The sequence below is a fragment of the Nicotiana sylvestris genome, chromosome 6, assembly GCF_000393655.2.
Source record: "Nicotiana sylvestris chromosome 6, ASM39365v2, whole genome shotgun sequence".
Classification (NCBI taxonomy): Eukaryota; Viridiplantae; Streptophyta; class Magnoliopsida; order Solanales; family Solanaceae; genus Nicotiana; species Nicotiana sylvestris.
In genome coordinates, this window is record NC_091062.1 from 12,542,620 (window position 1) to 12,560,748 (window position 18,129).

The 18,129-nt window shown below is 36.6% G+C and overlaps 1 protein-coding gene across 3 annotated transcripts; it reads left to right on the plus strand.

Moving 5' to 3' along the window:
* Positions 1 to 6,857: 6,857 nt before the first annotated feature.
* Positions 6,858 to 17,147, plus strand: LOC104228681 (U-box domain-containing protein 34-like). 3 transcript variants are annotated; one of them, XM_009781198.2, is made up of 9 exons: positions 6,858 to 7,120; positions 8,005 to 8,126; positions 8,213 to 8,328; positions 13,586 to 13,707; positions 13,829 to 14,064; positions 14,230 to 14,331; positions 14,600 to 15,028; positions 15,753 to 16,499; positions 16,608 to 17,147. In XM_009781198.2, exons 1-9 carry the CDS (start codon positions 6,919 to 6,921, stop codon positions 16,806 to 16,808), a joined length of 2,277 nt encoding a protein of 758 aa, XP_009779500.1. In that variant the 5' UTR covers positions 6,858 to 6,918; the 3' UTR covers positions 16,809 to 17,147. The 3 variants fall into 3 exon arrangements, with proteins under 3 accessions (XP_009779500.1, XP_009779499.1, XP_009779501.1); XM_009781197.2 differs by having other exon boundaries at positions 6,859 to 7,120; positions 13,826 to 14,064; positions 16,608 to 17,068; XM_009781199.2 differs by lacking the exon at positions 8,005 to 8,126 and having other exon boundaries at positions 6,952 to 7,120; positions 13,826 to 14,064; positions 16,608 to 17,068.
* Positions 17,148 to 18,129: the final 982 nt, after the last annotated feature.

The window sequence follows — 18,129 nt, forward strand, 5'->3', positions numbered from 1 at the left end:
TAGTTGTCTCAAATTACTCTATTTGGTATTTTAGAAGTTCAAGACTAAATTATTTTTTTCCCTATTTACCGTTAATATTAATTGTTCTTGAAGAATACAAATACCTCAATTGACATAAATAAGGGTAAAATAGTCAAAAACCTCTCCTATTTAATATTTTCTTAAGAGACACGTAAAAGATAAACACGACAGATAAGGTGAGACGTAGGTAGTACAACCTAATTGGATTGGACAGCAGCCGCATTAATTTGAAGCCTTTGAAGGGGAACATCAAGTGATTCCAAAGTCGTTAATGCTGTTAAAAGGAGAAAGGATAAAACGACTAAAAAAATCATAGAAACTTTTAATTGCATTATAGAAAGTGATTAAAGAATACTGAAGTATTCTAGTTAGTCATTACTGCATCCTTGATTCTGGATTAGTATGATTGGAGTGTTAAAAAGATTAAAGAAGAGCTAAATATACACATGTCGCATAACTAAACCAATGCATATATCCTAATTGGCTGTTTAATACATTCTTATATTTAATTAATCAACAAATGGATAAAGGAGGGAAAAAGAATATGAAAAGGAAGAGGAAGCACCACTTTTAGCCTTCTATAAAAATCCAATTAGATGGACAACCACATCATTTATCATAGAAGCAAGAAAGAGATTAGTGTTCTAGTAGATGTCCTCTAATTTTGTAACCCTAATAGGTTGGAAAGAAAGAAGAGAATTTTGGCACAATGGTAAAAGAGTTCCCGCAATTGTGATGGTCACAGGTTCAACTCGTGAAACAACTTCTAAAAAGAGATTGGAGGTAAGACTGTATTAAGACAAACCTATTATGGTGCAACCTTTTTTTATAAGGGTAATTTAGTGCATCGGATTATCCGTTACTAAATTGTAGAGATAATTATTTGTTGGATGCATCACGTGTCACAAGTTACGATCTGTTTACAGGTTACACAACAAGTTCACTTTACTTCACAGGAAGGAAGAGTGACAGAGGAGAGTGAGCACACATGGTTCTTGCATGAAAATTTCATGCTTGAAGCTCTGCGTGCTCGCTCTCTATCTGTCACACTCCAACCCCACCTCCCTAAGCCCACTATAAGTATTTTAACATGTGGCATCCCTACCTTATTTTTAGTATTACTGTTTTCTCTTATATGAACTGTTACTTGTAATTATTTTTATGTAACTAGATGGTAATAGTGGTGGCAAAATGGATAAAAATAATAGGTATCCATATATTCACTAAAAATGGGTTGGATAATGAACTTTTAAAAAATGGATCAAATATGAATAAAATCTATATTATCCACTTAATTAATAGATAACTAATGTCTTTAACTTCTACATTTGCAAAGACTCAAATTGAGGGTTCCTCAAGTTTGGGAGGCTAAGAATTCTCCCAAAAGTGATCATATTCAAGAATTCATGGATAATATAGAGTCCATATTATCCGCCGGTTAACCCATTTTCTATCCGTATTAAATAGGAAAACTACCGGTTAGGTCCGCCTATAAGTAACTTATTACAAAAATTGACCAATTCATAAAATATTACAACTATTAGCCAAATGCTACTAATATTAACCAATTAGCTATTTGTAGGCAAAAAAAGTTAATTTTTTGCTTTCTTTTGAGTGGGTGTTATTAGAATAGATTGTGTACATCTTAAGGAGTTTGAATATCAGTTTTGGGATGATTTGATGGAGTTTTGAGGTGGTTTGAATTAAAAAGGATTAGTTACCTCCTATAGCAAAGGCTGATACCATATTTATTTTAACCCTTTTAAAAAATTATAATCCATAGCTACCTTTTAATTTTTATAGCCAAATATATATTTATGGTCACCTCATACCTTTAAGCTATAAAATATGCTTTGTATTATTTTTCTCTCTTATTTTTTCAGATTTTTCTCCACCCTCTGTCTCAACGCCAGCTTGTCAAAGACTAGGGTTTTGAGATTTTAGAGAATCTTACCGGTCCCTACCCGAGCATTTAGTTCCTCATGGACTGGGTTCTTGATCGAAGAAGTTCACATGTCACTCTTCACTGTTTTTGAAGACCTTTTAGCCAAAAACCAATCTCTCCCCGGTAGATATCGATGTTTTAATCGTTAATTGCAGTGGATTTTGCCCTGCTACCTCGCTTTCTTCCATAATTGTTAACAAGTTTTCCCTGAGAGAACAGTGACGTTTCCATAATTCATCTCCATTGTCTCACAAAATTTTCAAATTCTACTGTGCTTCCTAGATCTCTTTGGACTGGGTTCTTGATCGAAATGGGAACAGTGACGTTTCGAGTCAGAATCGCGAATTTTCTGTTAATATATTTTAATGTATTTCAATGTATCTCGTTGTATTTCCATGTATTTCATTGTATTCATTGTCTTTTTTCATTGTATTTCAATGTATTCCATGTATTTCATTGTATTCACTGTCTCGTTGTATTCCATGAATGTATTCATATATTCTTTTAATTAATATAATTTATGTATTCAGATGTATATATGTATTCAACTTGCTCTGTTTTTGTTGTATTTATCGGCTGGAAAAAATATTCAGCATATTTTCTCTGAAGATTGCTATGTTTTTGGGGTGTTTTTCGGTTGAGAATCATTTTTATAATTGGAAATACAAATTTTGTGTGTTATAATTGAGTTTGTTGAGTTATATTAGGAGTCTATTATGTTAATTGATTCACTTTCCGTTTAAAACCAGCTGAATAGACCATGAATTGCGCTATTTATGTTACTATATTCACAAATACATATCGTGAATACAGTCGAATACAATAATCTGTCTAGCTGTAATCCCCTTTTTCACGCCGTGAATACAGTCGAATACAAAAATTTGTCTAGTTGTAATCCTCTGTTTCACGCCTAGAAATGCTACTGTATTCATGAATACAGTAGCTTAAATACATCGAATACACTCTAAAAAACATGAAAATATAGCTATAGGAAGTAATATAGTAAATGGTTGCTACAACTAGCTAATAACCACTAAAACATAGTGGTTTCTGAAAGTTTCTCAACTAAAAATTCGAAGTAGAAGATGAAAAAAATGATATAGTGTATCATTTGTGTATCCCATATGTATCGTATGTGTTTAAATATGTATCACATGTATATCTATGTGTGAGATTCATACGTGATACATGTTTGATATATATTGTCGCGGAAGAATATTTTAAACTCGATTTTAACTACGAATTTTGATACCAAATCACCTCCAATCTTGCTCAAATTTTGTATGTTGCCTCACTTATATATTTTTAATGAATTCCAACCATACCCATTTGAAAAAAAAACAAATCTTTTTGTGCCCTATTTTTTTGATATTGTATATGATTGGTCATGAATTTTTACTCTATACTAGTCAAACTCGCCTTCAAACTTCATCAAATTTAGCATATTTCCTCATCTATGTATTTTCAATTAATCACAACAATACTTATTGGCAAAAAACTTTTTTTTTACCTATATTTTTTGAATGTTATATATCATTTGGTAATTTTTTTTGGCTATTTTTAGTAATATGACTAAAATAGCTAGTTGTTGGTAAATAGTATCTTTCTTTGGTACATTTTCGTAAATTCCTTATTAAATATGGGTCGGATCTGATAAATTATTCGTTTTATATTACCCGTTTTCGATCTCATATTCGATCCGACCTGTCCGTTTGCCACCTCAGCTGGCAGTATAAACTTATTTTAATCCTTTACTAATTGTAAATCTTATTTAATTTAGCAAACATATGAACAATGAATGATTAGTGTTCGTGACATGTTGGGGCTAGCTGTGACTTGAGTATTAATGCATCTGAACTATCATATATTCCATTATCCATGATTATACCAAGTGAAAACATATAGATATAGACTAATTCATTCCATTATATCAGACTACTCTATCATTTTCACATGTGCAACGAATAGAGATATAAATACATGGCATGAATTGGCCTTCCAAAATATAATAGTTATGTGTAAGTATATGCTAGAGTACTCAGAGATCTTTTCTTGACTTTTATTTAGTGTGGAATTGAATTATTCCAAACGTCTGAGTCCATTCTGTGATTTTTTTTTTGGGGGGGGGGGGGAGAGGGGGGTTGGGGCATTTTTTTTTCTTTTGGTGAAGAATAGCAAACGTGCTGCCAAGGGATCCCTTTGATATAAAAATAGAATGAATATTCATGGATAAACAGACATTCTATTGATTTTTAATTTTTGGGCTGAAAAAGTTTGTCAATCCGAACGAATCATTCTTATGATCTTCACCCCATCCTGAATTTCTTAGAGAATTTTTTTTGACCAACCAAATATTAAAAAAAATAGAAAATATTATTCGGAAAATGTTTTTCTCCATATACCAAACACGCCCTAAGAATTAACTTGAACATTATCTATCTTTAGGAAAATAAAAATGTTTGATAATTGGAAACAAACAATATGCCAATGTCAACTAAGGATCAACTTGATCTTTTGGAAAAGTATTAGTTCCAAGAAAAGTTATGCCTCAATAATGAGAAATATAAGGGAAAAACCTTCTATTTTTCACTAGTTTTTTTATGTCATAACGTGTCAGTTAATTTTCTTGTATTTGTGTGGGCGTGGGATAGCCACTATTTAAGGTGCTATTTATTTTTTTATCCAACAATTCTAATGTTGAGCAAAAATAACCACTACTCTATTAAAATTAATATGAAAAGACATTTTTACCCTTTCTTCCATAGAACCGGAGCCCCGACAATAGCTGTTTAGAATTTGTTCGTTTTGTTTCAAAGGAAGATTGTTGTATCGCTAATGGCTTTCCCTCTCGTAGGGTAAGTTGGTTTCGGCCTAACTTTTGGTTTATCCTAAGGCTTGTTTGATCTTTGTCTTAATTTTTGGGGGATTTTTAAATTTTTGGTTTGGGTAGAAGACAAATGGCTGCTGGTGCTGGTAGGGCATTTGCTTGGAGCACCAACAACACAAATCAAGTTCAAAAGTTAAGGACATGTACTCCTGAAGTCCTGAACTTAGAGTTCCAAGTTAAAAAGTTAAGGACATGTAGTCCTGAAGTCCTGAACTTAGAGTTACAAGTTCAAAAGTTAAGGACAATAAGTCCTAAACTTACAGTTACACGTTCAAAAGTTAAGAACAATAGGTCCTGAAGTCCTGAACTTAGACTAACAAGCTCAAAAGTTAAGGACAATATGTCCTAAACTTAGGCTAAGAAGCCCAAAAGTTAAGGACAATAGGTCCTGAACTTACAGTTACAAGTTCAAAAGTTAAGGACAATAGGTCCTGAAGTCCTGAACTTAGACTAACAAGCTCAAAAGTTAAGGACAATAGATCCTGAACTTAGGCTAAGAAGCCCAAAAGTTAAGGACAATAGGTCCTGAACTTAGACTAACAAGCTCAAAAGTTAAGGACAATTGGTCCTGAACTTACAGTTACAAGTTCAAAAGCTAAGGACATGTAGTCCTGAAGTTAAGTTCAAAAGTTAAGGACATGTAGTCCTGAAGTCCTGAACTTAGAGTTCCAAATTCAAAAGTTAAGGACATGTAGTCCTGAAGTCCTGAACTTAGGGTTACAAGTTCAAAAGTTAAGGACATGTAGTCTTGATATCCTGATGTTAAGTTCAAAAGTTAAGGACATGAGCAGAAGGGTGTTTTCGTCCGGGCAATTAAGGTTTATTAAAGCAGTGGCTAAAGACTAAAGACATTTTAAACAGTGGCTTAAAACTAAATAAATGTGTTATTAGTGGCTAACCGTGTGCTTCCCCCTACATATGTTAGGAGTTACTCTTAGGGATCTCAGTAATGTTGGGATTATTTCTTATTACTTATTTGGCTTGGTACATTAAAAAGATATTGCATAATTTATTTTTAAAATTATTTGTTTACAAAGATACTCTCCATATTCTTTGGAAAGGATTTGGAAAAAGTTTTGAAAGTGCAGTTCTATCTTTATACATGCTTATCCATATATTAAATTATAGTATTGCTAATGTCATGGTTTGCTATGTATAAGAATAGTAGTGAATAGGATGTATAACTAATAGTATATGTATACATAGGTTAAAAATACTATCAAATAATGATTAACAATACCAAAGCTATTACGTGTATAATATTTCCTATTACATCCTACCAAACTACCCTTTATGGTCAAACAACTATTCGAGTTAGAACAAGAAATTACTCTTCCATTATACATGTTTTTTTAAAAGAGAAATATATATTTTTAATCATAAGTCGACAAAATGTATATTTTTTTATATATGTATTTTATATACATATAATATATTATATTTTTTGCTAGCGAATACAATTAGTTTTGGTCGACCGGCCAATTTTGTATTTTGTCCTTTTTAAAATAGTGGGTCTTTCGGAGACGGCCTCAAGGTAGGGGTAAGGTGTGCGTACATATTATCTTCCTTAGACTCCATTGTGAAATTTTAGTGGGTTATTGTTGTTGTCCTTTTTAAAATCATGGAGGTCTAGCTAATTTGTGAGCACATTAATTATTCATCAAACACTTTCATTCACTATACATGTTTTTTTTTATTGGATGAGTGTGAAATAAGCAGATATCCCTTGATTTTCCTCCTAATTTTTTATACTAAATTTCCTGTAAAGTTGAAGTCAAAATTTTAAAAAATAATAAAGAAAGAGAAAGGAACTACTAAACAGCTTATCTGGTGCGTGTTTCACGTCGAACCTGGACCAAGTGGGCCCAGAATCATATATCTAACCGCCCATTGCACGTCTGGGCCGTCAAACTGACCCGGTCCTCTTATGGCCCAATTGTCAACTTCTAAAAAACTGCAAATTGACCCCCAAATTACACGTCAAATGTACAATATTTATCCTTAATATTTTCTTCTCACTCTTTTGGTTGATCACGTAGTAGCATATTCCTTCTCTGTTCCGAAAATGAAAGTGAATGTTGACGGAGATACTGGTGGTTCTCCGACGTCGACGACGGCGACGGTCACCGTGGCGGTGGCAGTTAAGAGTGCGGAAGGGAAAGGTAGTCAGCGCGCGGTGAAATGGGCAGTGGAGAAGCTGTTGCCTAAAGCTCATCGATTTGTATTCATTCATGTTATGCCCACAATCACTACAATTCCAACTCCATGTAAATTCTCTTTCTTTATCAGTAGGATTTAAGTTATATACACTGACGCTGTACAATTTTTTTCTGGCATGTTACTTACTATTTATATCAGGTTACGAACTACTTGTTCTAAGTTACCGATCAATGCTGTTAAATGGAGTTACTTGCAATTAGCTTTTAATTAACGCCATCTATGCCTAATGTTTTACGCCATCTGTGCCTAGAACTTAAACTCTTATCCGTATTAGTGTGGGGCATTGGTTCGAAAAGGCGGAATAAATATACTCTATCTCGGCCAATTTATGTGACATACTTTCCTTTTTAGTTCATCTTTTTATATTTAAAAATAATTTAATTTTAAAATTCTCATTTCACCCTTAATGGGATTTTATAGCCGCATAAATGTCTATGGCTTGTTTTAGATCACAAACATCGTTATTAAGAAAAATTTAACTTTAAAATTTCCACTTTATCCTAAATGAGTTGACTTATAGCTGCACAAATGTTTGTGTTCTAGACCACATATTTCAAAAGTCTTAGTCAAACAACGCCACATAAAATAAGATGGACGGAGTAGTATTCATGTAGCCGACCGCAACTAGTTTTGGATTGAGGCTTAGTTGATTGATAGGTTAATTGATTATTGCATGTTGGAAATGCTTAATTGTTCAAGACGAAAGATGTTACCTTTGAATTGCTTTATTTTCATGGAAGTTAGCTGGCTGATGAATTTGAATGAGGTAGTTGAATTTGATTCTCTTTACCGTTACTACTTTATGTTTGAATGAACAATTTTTAAATTTATTTAAAGGTGGTATCATATCTGACAGCTATTGGCCAGTTGCTATCGTTTTAGTTTTGACAAGTGTCTGTTTAGTAATGTTTATGGCTGATGAATATTATAGCAGGAGAGAGTACTCTTGTTGATGAGCTTGAGGCCAATGTGGTGAAACTATATATAGAGGATAAGAGGGCTCAATGTGAAGAAATCTTTATCCCATTTAAGATTTTGTGCAAAAGAAAAAATGTAATCTTCTTTTTTTTTAAGTACCAAGTTCTCCTCCTTTGTTTTTGGTTTTCTGTAAGTGTATTTTATGCCTGAACTTCCTGTAGGTTGAGACTTTGGTGCTGGAAGGGAATAATCCTGCAACGGTGCTCCTAAAATATGTGAATGACTCTGGGATTAAAAGTTTAGTCTTGGGCTCTTACTCTCCCAATTACTTTTCCAGGTATGTGAAAATGTTGGTTTATGTTTAGTTAACAATGGCATGCTGAAAATGTTGGTTTATGTTTAGTCAACAATGGCATGCCAATTGGAAGAGTTGGTGGAAAGAGTTGGTGTGGATGCTAGGAGGAAGCTTCCTCCTTTGATGTCACCCATGACATCAAGAGGAGGTAGTTTGATGTCAGCAATGACATCAAGAGGAGGTCTTTACCTCTATAAATAGATGCACTCCTTCACTTGTAGAAATCATCCCAAAATAATACAATACATTGTAGTGAGTAGAGAGTTAAGAGAGAAATTCTCTTAAGTGTAATTGGGAAATCTCCCCTTCCTTTGTTAATATTAAAAGGACAATTGTTCTCTGGTGGACGTAGGATTATTTTGATCCGAACCACGTTAAATCTTGTGTTCTTTCTTTTACGTTTCCGCTAACAATTGGTATCAGAGCGACAGGATCCTTTAACGATCCAAGGAGGAAGAACAAGCAAATATGAGTTCCATGAAGTTTGAAATTGATAGATTCAATGGACGCAACAACTTCAATATCTGGAAGATCCAGATGATGGCGTTACTGCGGAGGGAAGGTTCAATCCATGCTATTGACAGAAAGTATCCTACGGATATATCAGCTCCCGACAAGGAGAAGATTGAAGGGGATGCATTGAGTGCAATCCAACTATCCCTTGCACCTAACGTGCTTTGTGAAGTGAGTACGGGTACCGAAGAGACGGCCAAACAGTTGTGGGAAAAGCTAGAAGGGCTATACCAAGACCGATCAGTGACAACAAGAATGTTGTTACAACGGCGTCTTCACACATTTAAGATGGGGCCAGGTACTTCGTTACAAGATCATTTAGATGCGTTTAATAAACTTGTCATGGACTTACAGATTGCAGGAATTAAAAGGGAGGAGGAGACGCTTGCATGTGCTTTGCTATTCTCATTGACTTCAGGATATCGTGATATTGAGAATTCAATGATGTATAGCAAGGAGCCTATCAAGCTTGAGCAAGTGCGGCAGGCACTTAACTCTAGTGATGTGCGGAGGCACATTGAAGGAGATAGAGATGACCAGGCAAGTGGCCTCTTTGTAAGAGGCCGGACTAGCCAACAGGGAAAGACCAAATCAAAGCACAGATCAAAGTCTCGTGTGAACAAGAAGAATACAGAGTGTTGGGGTTGTGGCAAGAAGGGGCACTTTGAACGAGATTGCCCAATGTCAAAGTCCAAGGAAAAGGCGAGTGCATCTACAGTTGAACAGGTACATAATTTTGATAATGATTATGTACTAACAACATCGTGTAATAATAATAGTAGTTATGAAAACAAATGGGTGTTAGACTCTGCTTGTACTCTGCATATGACGTTCCGAAAAGACTGGTTTAGCAGCTACGAGAAAAGTGGAGGAACCGTAGTAATGGGCAATAATGCAACTTGTGCAATAGTTGGCATTGGCTCAGTTCGGGTTCGCTGCCATGATGGAATCGTGAGGACTATTACACAAGTCCGTCATGTTCCTGATCTGAAGAAGAATTTGATCTCCTTGGGTACTCTGGATGAACAAGGCTACAGGTACATGAGCGAAGCAGGAACTATGAAGGTGACTAAAGGTTCTTTAGTCATGCTGAAAGGCAAGCTGGAGAATGGCCTTTACACATTGGCCGGAAGCACCATTGTTGGCTCTGCAAATGCATCTACAGTGCAGTTATCTAATGATGACAAGGCAAGACTATGGCACATGAGACTGGGTCATATGAGCGCACGTGGACTGGAGATGTTGAGCAATCGTAAACTTTTGGAAGGTGAGAAGATCAGCACGCTTGACTTCTGTGAGCACTGCGTTCTAGGGAAGCAGAAGAAGGTCAGCTTCAGCACTGGCAAACACAAGACAAGAGGAGTGCTAGACTACATCCATTCAGATTTATGGGGTCCTTCTAAACTTCCATCGAAGGGCGGAAAGAGGTATCTTCTCATTTTTATTGATGATTTCTCACGAAAGGTTTGGGTGTATTTTTTGAAGGCAAAAAGTGATGCTTTTGAAGCATTTAAAGAGTGGAAGATTTTGATTGAAAATCAAATGGAGCGGAAAATCAAGTATCTTCGCACAGACAATGGCTTGGAGTTTTGCAATGAAGAGTTTAATGAATTCTGCAAGGTTCATGGGATCTCAAGACATAGGACTGTCAGGCATACCCCACAGCAGAATGGAGTTGCCGAGAGAATGAACAGAACTCTTCTTGAAAAGGCTCGTTGTATGCTCTTACAAGCCAAAATGTCCAAAGTATTTTGGGCTGAAGCAGTTCACACTGCTGCTCATATTGTCAATCGATCTCCAGCATCGGCAATTGACTTTAAGACTCCGAATGAGGTATGGTCAGGTGAACCCTCTAACTATTCATACTTACGAGTATTTGGGTGTCCAGCTTATTATCACGTTAATGAAGGAAAGCTTGAACCAAGGGCTAAGAAGGCCATATTCGTAGGGTATGTGGATGGAGTAAAAGGGTACAAACTTTGGTGTTTGTCTTTACTCAAATTTATAGTTAGTAGAGATGTCACCTTCGATGAATCCTCTATACTTGATTCCCGTAAAGTTTCCGTGGAGTTTTCAGGAAACAAGAACAACGAGCAGGTGGAGCTTCCGGTGGAGCTTGCCAAGGAAAAGGATCAAGAGACTCAGGTTAAAGATGAGTCAGAAGATGTAGGCGTTGAAGAACTTGCTGTCAATGAACCATACACAATTGCGAAGGGGAGGGAGAAGAGGCAAACACGAGAACCGGAACGCCTTATAAATCAAGCAAACTTGATTGCATATGCGTTCGTAGCTGCACAAGAAGAGATTAAAGATCTGGAGCCCTCCTCGTATATTGAAGCAACTTCTTGCAAGGATGCCGCACAATGGCGGTTAGCCATGACTGAAGAGATGGAGTCTCTTCACAAGAATCAGACATGGGTCTTAGTGAAAAGACAAAAGGGGAAGAGGACAGTTGGATGCAAGTGGGTCTACCGAAAGAAAGAGGGAATTTCTGAAGTGGAAGATGTTAGGTTCAAGGCGAGATTGGTTGCAAAAGGTTTCAGCCAAAAGGAGGGAATTGACTACAATGAGATTTTCTCTCCGGTCGTGAAGCATAGCTCAATTCGCGTGCTACTAGCATTGGTTGCACAATTTGACTTGGAGCTTCAACAGCTTGATGTCAAAACTGCTTTCTTACACGGTGATCTAGAAGAGACAATCTATATGGATCAACCTGAAGGTTTCCTAGCTGAGGGAAAAGAAGATCACGTATGCCAACTAAAGAAGTCTTTGTATGGTTTGAAGCAATCCCCTAGACAGTGGTACAAGAGGTTTGATGCATTCATGACTACACATGAATTCTCAAGGAGTGCATTTGATAGTTGTGTGTATCACAAGAAGATGTCTGGTAACTCAATGATTTATTTACTGTTGTATGTTGATGATATGCTTATTGCTGCTAACAACATTACAGAGATAAATGCTTTGAAGAAACTATTGAGTAAGGAATTTGACATGAAGGATTTAGGAGCTGCAAAGAAAATCCTTGGTATGGAGATTTCAAGAGAAGACGATGTTGTACATCTTTCTCAGAAGAGGTATATTGAAAGGGTTCTCGAGAGATTCAATATGCAAACGTGCAAGCCTGTAAGTACACCATTAGCTCCTCATTTTAAACTTTCAGAGTCACAAATGCCTCAGTCCGAGGATGAGGTGGAGCATATGTCAAAGATTCCTTATGCCAGTGCAGTTGGTAGTATTATGTATGCTATGGTATGCACACGTCCAGATATTGCTCAATCTGTAAGTGTGGTAAGTAGATACATGTCCAACCCAGGAAAGAGGCATTGGGAAGCTGTCAAGTGGATATTGAGATATTTCAAAGGAGCTTCTGGTGTTGGTCTTACCTTTCGAAAAAGTGGTACAGGTATTTCAATTCTCGGTTATGTGGATTCTGACTATGCAGGAGATCTTGACAGAAGAAGGTCCACAACTGGATACATCTTTACCCTCGTTGGCAGTGCCGTCAGTTGGAAGTCGACTTTGCAGTCGATTGTCGCTTTGTCTACGACAGAAGCAGAATACATGGCAGCAGCGGAGGCGGTAAAGGAAGCTATCTGGTTGAAAAGTTTAGTAGCGGAATTGAGTTTGGTTCAGCTGGAATCAACTCTTAGATGTGATAGTCAGAGTGCTATTCATCTAATGAAAAATCAGAGATTTCATGAGCGCACTAAACACATTGATGTCAGATTTCATTTTATTCGAGATGTTATTGATGAGGGAACTATCAAGGTCGTGAAGGTTATCACAGATGATAATGCTGCAGACATGTTGACCAAGATAGTCCCGCTCGCTAAGTTTGCACACTGCAAGGACTTGGCGGGGGTGTGCATCAACTGATGCAACTCCGAAGAGAACAGTTGCTAGGTGGAGGTGGTATGTTCAACAATGGTTTGATTCTTCTTGTTTCTTACAACGGGGTTGCCCAGTAAGCTTAGAAGTTTTGGCCAGAGTTGTTCACACGCTCGAAACGCAAACCAAGGTGGAGATTGAAAATGTTGGTTTATGTTTAGTTAACAATGGCATGCTGAAAATGTTGGTTTATGTTTAGTCAACAATGGCATGCCAATTGGAAGAGTTGGTGGAAAGAGTTGGTGTGGATGCTAGGAGGAAGCTTCCTCCTTTGATGTCACCCATGACATCAAGAGGAGGTAGTTTGATGTCAGCAATGACATCAAGAGGAGGTCTTTACCTCTATAAATAGATGCACTCCTTCACTTGTAGAAATCATCCCAAAATAATACAATACATTGTAGTGAGTAGAGAGTTAAGAGAGAAATTCTCTTAAGTGTAATTGGGAAATCTCCCCTTCCTTTGTTAATATTAAAAGGACAATTGTTCTCTGGTGGACGTAGGATTATTTTGATCCGAACCACGTTAAATCTTGTGTTCTTTCTTTTACGTTTCCGCTAACAATTGGTATCAGAGCGACAGGATCCTTTAACGATCCAAGGAGGAAGAACAAGCAAATATGAGTTCCATGAAGTTTGAAATTGATAGATTCAATGGACGCAACAACTTCAATATCTGGAAGATCCAGATGATGGCGTTACTGCGGAGGGAAGGTTCAATCCATGCTATTGACAGAAAGTATCCTACGGATATATCAGCTCTTCCCGTGATGATTTTTAGTGGAGATGTTTGATTCCCAATCGCTGCTTGTGCTAAACTGATCAATTTTTACTAGGAAGCTGAAGGGATCAAGCGTGCCTTCAATTATCCTCAAGCATGCTCCAGAATGTTGTGATGTTTATGTGGTGTCCTCAAATAAGCTAATGACAAATTCGTTAAATCCCTTATTGGCTACTGGTACGTGGAAATCTTTTGGACTCTCAATTTTCATCTTGCTCTCTGAAGTTCTCTCTTTTCTGCCGTTCAGGAATAGCAGTTTCTGACTTCTATTAAGTGTTTGTATACTGTGAAACAGAAGGTGATCTTCCTACAATCAATAAACAAAAATCCAGTGCATCTTCTGCCTCCATAGATGGTGTCTCTCACAGCAGATCATCATCCCTTGCTTCTAGCCATCTGAATTTTCCAGCATTTCTCGATGGGAACTCTTCTAATTATGCCAGTCTTCAACAGAAACTTAATCAAAATCTGGAAGATGTAACCACAGGTCTAGAGACAGTCAAGGAATGCCATATTTCCACTTCCTCAGAGCAGGTAACTTTGGTAGCTTTTCTCTAATGTTTTTCTTCAAGAATTTCTCTTAAAACTTGCATGCTTTAATATTCCAATTGTCATTTTATAGTATAATATTTTTTAGTACAACCACAACTATACTGATTGATGTGATACTTTTATTTTGACATTACTGTGTATTTACAGTTAGACATTCAAGATGAAGTGGAGAGGGTGCGCCTAGAATTACAGACTACTTTAGCAATGTACAATCAAACATGTGAAGACCTGATCCATACCCAAAACAAAGTAAGCTCTTTATCTGTTTACTTTACCTTATCTCATTGTAAGCTTGAAGTGCTCGTCTTCCATACCGGAAACGCCATTTTTTTTTTTGCTGCTGATCAGAATCATGCTCTCCATAGTCTAGTTGAGTTCCATTTTAGTTAATGGCCTTACACCTTTAGTGAGATATAGGATAAGTTGGTAATTCACTAAGGAAGATATTGAGCCCCCATCATTAACTTGTCCACTTCTACTAGCAAGCTCTGACATTACCTTGCACACTGTCTTTCAGGTCCAGTTATTTTCTTCGGAATACCTTGAAGAGTATAGAAAAGTGAATGCTGCCAAGAAAAGAGAAGAAAATCTAAGGAAAATTGCTGCTGAAGAAAAGGAGAGGCATCTTGAAGCTGAGAAGGAGGTCGAGACTGCAAGAAAATTGCTTTCAGAAGAGACATATGAGAGGCAGATAGCAGAGTTGAAGGCACTGCAACAGTCCTTAGAGAAAAAGAAAACTGTCGATGCACTATTATCATCTGATCACAGGTATAGAAGGTTGACTAGAGAAGAAATTGAGGTTGCAACTGATTACTTTTGCGAGTCCAAGATGATTGGTGAAGGGGCATACGGGAAAGTTTACAAAGGTGATCTTGATCATACCCCTGTTGCCATCAAAGTTCTTTGTTCCGATGCATCCGAAAAGAAAGAGGAATTTCTAAGAGAGGTGATTCTTCAAGCTTTTCTGTTTTATCTTTCATTTCGAGTTACACAATCTTAAACATGCGTCCTTGCGCTGAAAAGTTATGCGTAACGTAGTGGAAATAACCCTCCACCTTCAACCAAGAGGTTTGAGGCAAAGTGAAAAAAGAGCCACTATTGACTCTTGGGTGGGGCTGAGGCTTACCATATCAATCCCTGCTTGCATTCATAAGTGTTTTATTTTGTAGGTCTTAAACACCTTTTATAGTATTATTATCAGCACAGAACAAGAGTTCCAACTTCACACCTACATTCCTTGCCTTTACTAGAAATCACCAATCCAAGACCCTTTTAAGTATCTTTATTCCCTGCTCTGGCAACGGGAGTTGTTCACAATGCATATCAACGTCATCCCACTAATTTCTTTTCTTTTTCGGGAAAAAATAAAAATTAGATAAGCTCAAAATGCCATTAACATTAGACATGGTGTTCGATCTATTTTTTTTATGCCGTACCATCACATTGGCACATGTTACACTATTTGTCCTGCTAATTCTCTTCACTTTAGTATGCTTATTGACAAGCATTCTTAGAAACATTACGCAGTGCATCATGTATTTTATCGTGTGCACATTTATTTGTTTCATGAATATATGGGCTGCTTACCAGATATAGTTGGTCCCAAGTCTAAGTCATTTATAACAGATTCTTTCAACTTCTGTTGATATAATAGTGTAGATCATTTGTAGGTGGAGGTTCTTAGCCAGTTACATCACCCACACATTGTTTTACTGCTTGGAGCCTGTCCTGAAAATGGTTGCCTTGTTTATGAGTATATGGAAAACGGAAGCCTGGAAGATTGCATTTTGGAACGGAACAGTAAACCGTTTCCCTGGTTTTCTCGATTCAGGATACTGTTCGAAGTGGCATGCGCTCTTGCATTCCTGCACAACTCAAAGCCTGAGCCTATTGTTCATCGAGATCTTAAACCGGGAAATATATTGCTGGACAAAAATTTCGTGAGCAAAATAGGAGATGTAGGTCTAGCAAAGATTATATCAGATGTTGTCCCAGAAAGTGTTACAGAATATAGGAACTCTGTTCTGGCTGGCACCCTTGGTTACATGGATCCAGAGTATCAAAGAACTGGCACACTCAGACCAAAGTCTGATCTTTATGCTTTTGGAATAATAACACTTCAATTACTGGCTGCTTGTCGTCCTAATGGCCTTATAATGGTGTTTGAAAATGCTATAAATAGTAATTTATTGGTGGATATACTTGATAAGTCAGTTCCTGATTGGCCGTTAATGGAAGCAGAGGAGCTTGCTAGGATGGCGCTAAAATGCTGTAGCCTTAGATGCCGAGATAGACCAGACCTCGAGACTGAAGTTCTTCCACTTTTGAAGAGACTTTCTGAATTTGCTGACATGCGTACCAAAGTGGAGAAGAACATTATACAGGCACCTAGTCCGTACTTATGCCCAATCGTTCAGGTGAGAACTGGAAATTCCAGAGGATGACCTAGTCATTTCTTCTGTAGTTTTTGTGCATGCATCTCATTCTGCTTTCTGCTGTTGTATTATCATGCGGCATCTTTGCAGGAAGTAATGGAAGATCCACAGATTGCAGCTGATGGTTTTACATATGAGCATAGAGCAATAAAGTTATGGCTCACCAGACATAGTGTATCACCAGTTACAAAACAGATACTGCAGCACAAGATGGTCACACCAAACCGCACATTGCGACTAGCTATACAAGAGTGGCGATCACAAGTAACGTCGTTCAGACCCAGATCTTGAAATAGGGTCGCAAAGTGCATGATATCAAGCCAAAAGGAGAATTGGAAAAACAAAAAAAAAAGATTATTAATAGGTCTCTCTTATTCAGAAGTGGCTTTAGAACAAAGTCAAGTGTGTTATGTGCATATACATCATTCTAGTGTACATTAGCAACTGTAGTCTTTTTAAGTATTGTATAGCTCCTTATGGTAGGGAAAACCTATAGAAAATGTTACATAATTCTTTGAATGAGATGATACATTCTGATTGTTTTTCTTCCAGTGGAAGAGTCTGAACTATATCCTTGCTTTCAACAAGGAGTAGCTGAAAGTTGTATGTAGCTAAACTGGTTTTTCTCAACATACTGTATTGCTCATTTGGAAGCAAGGGAAAAAATTAGTCTTGAGGACATATTGGTAATTTGACATTGCCATACTAGTTGATCTTGAAGCACTAGATTGTTGAAGAAAGTGAATATGATGAGTTTAAGGAGGTTATTACAATGCAGAATAGAATAACAAACTTCAAGACTTGATGTAATTTAGAGTAGGAGATCCTCAACTCGCAATTTCTATGATTAGGACTAGTAGATGGATACGGTCCGAGCAAGCACGGGCCCAACATTTACATTCTAAAGTGGTTGAATCCATGCATGATACCATACAAGTTTAAAATAACAACAACAACAACAACGAAATTTTGGGAATATTGTAGTCGTGGCTTCTTATAAATGATGAATCACTTGGAGCAGGTGCGGAGCTAGAGTGTATGCTAAGAATTCTGTTTCTTGAAAGAAGCTACTTTCTCCTGGCTTTCAAAACTGGTTCTCCTTCTAGCCAAAAGCATTTTCGCCCCCCCCCCCCCCCCCCCCACACACACACACAAAAAAAAAAAAAAACTTGGCCAAACACCTCAAATTAAGGGAAAAAAAAGGCACTTTTGGCTTGGGAAGAAGTTTGGCCAAACATGCTATTAATACCAATAATACCCTTTGCAAAATATTATGTACACTAAAATAACCTTAGTTTAAACTATTAAGTAATATAAAATGACTTTTGGAATGAACTTTGATATTTATTAAATAATTTTTTAATATATTTAAATTATCTTGGAAGAATAAAGTACTTTTCAATTTTATATTTTACTTAAATAAAATAAAAAATTTAATTATTATCTTTAATAATAAATATTTGTAATTATTTATCTACTTATATATTATTAACTATTAAGCAATCCTTAATTCCTTATTTGTAATTTGACACTTAAAAGCGCTTTTTGAAAAGCTTGGCCAAACACAAATTATTTTTCAAATTGATTAGCCAAACACAAATTATTTTTCTCC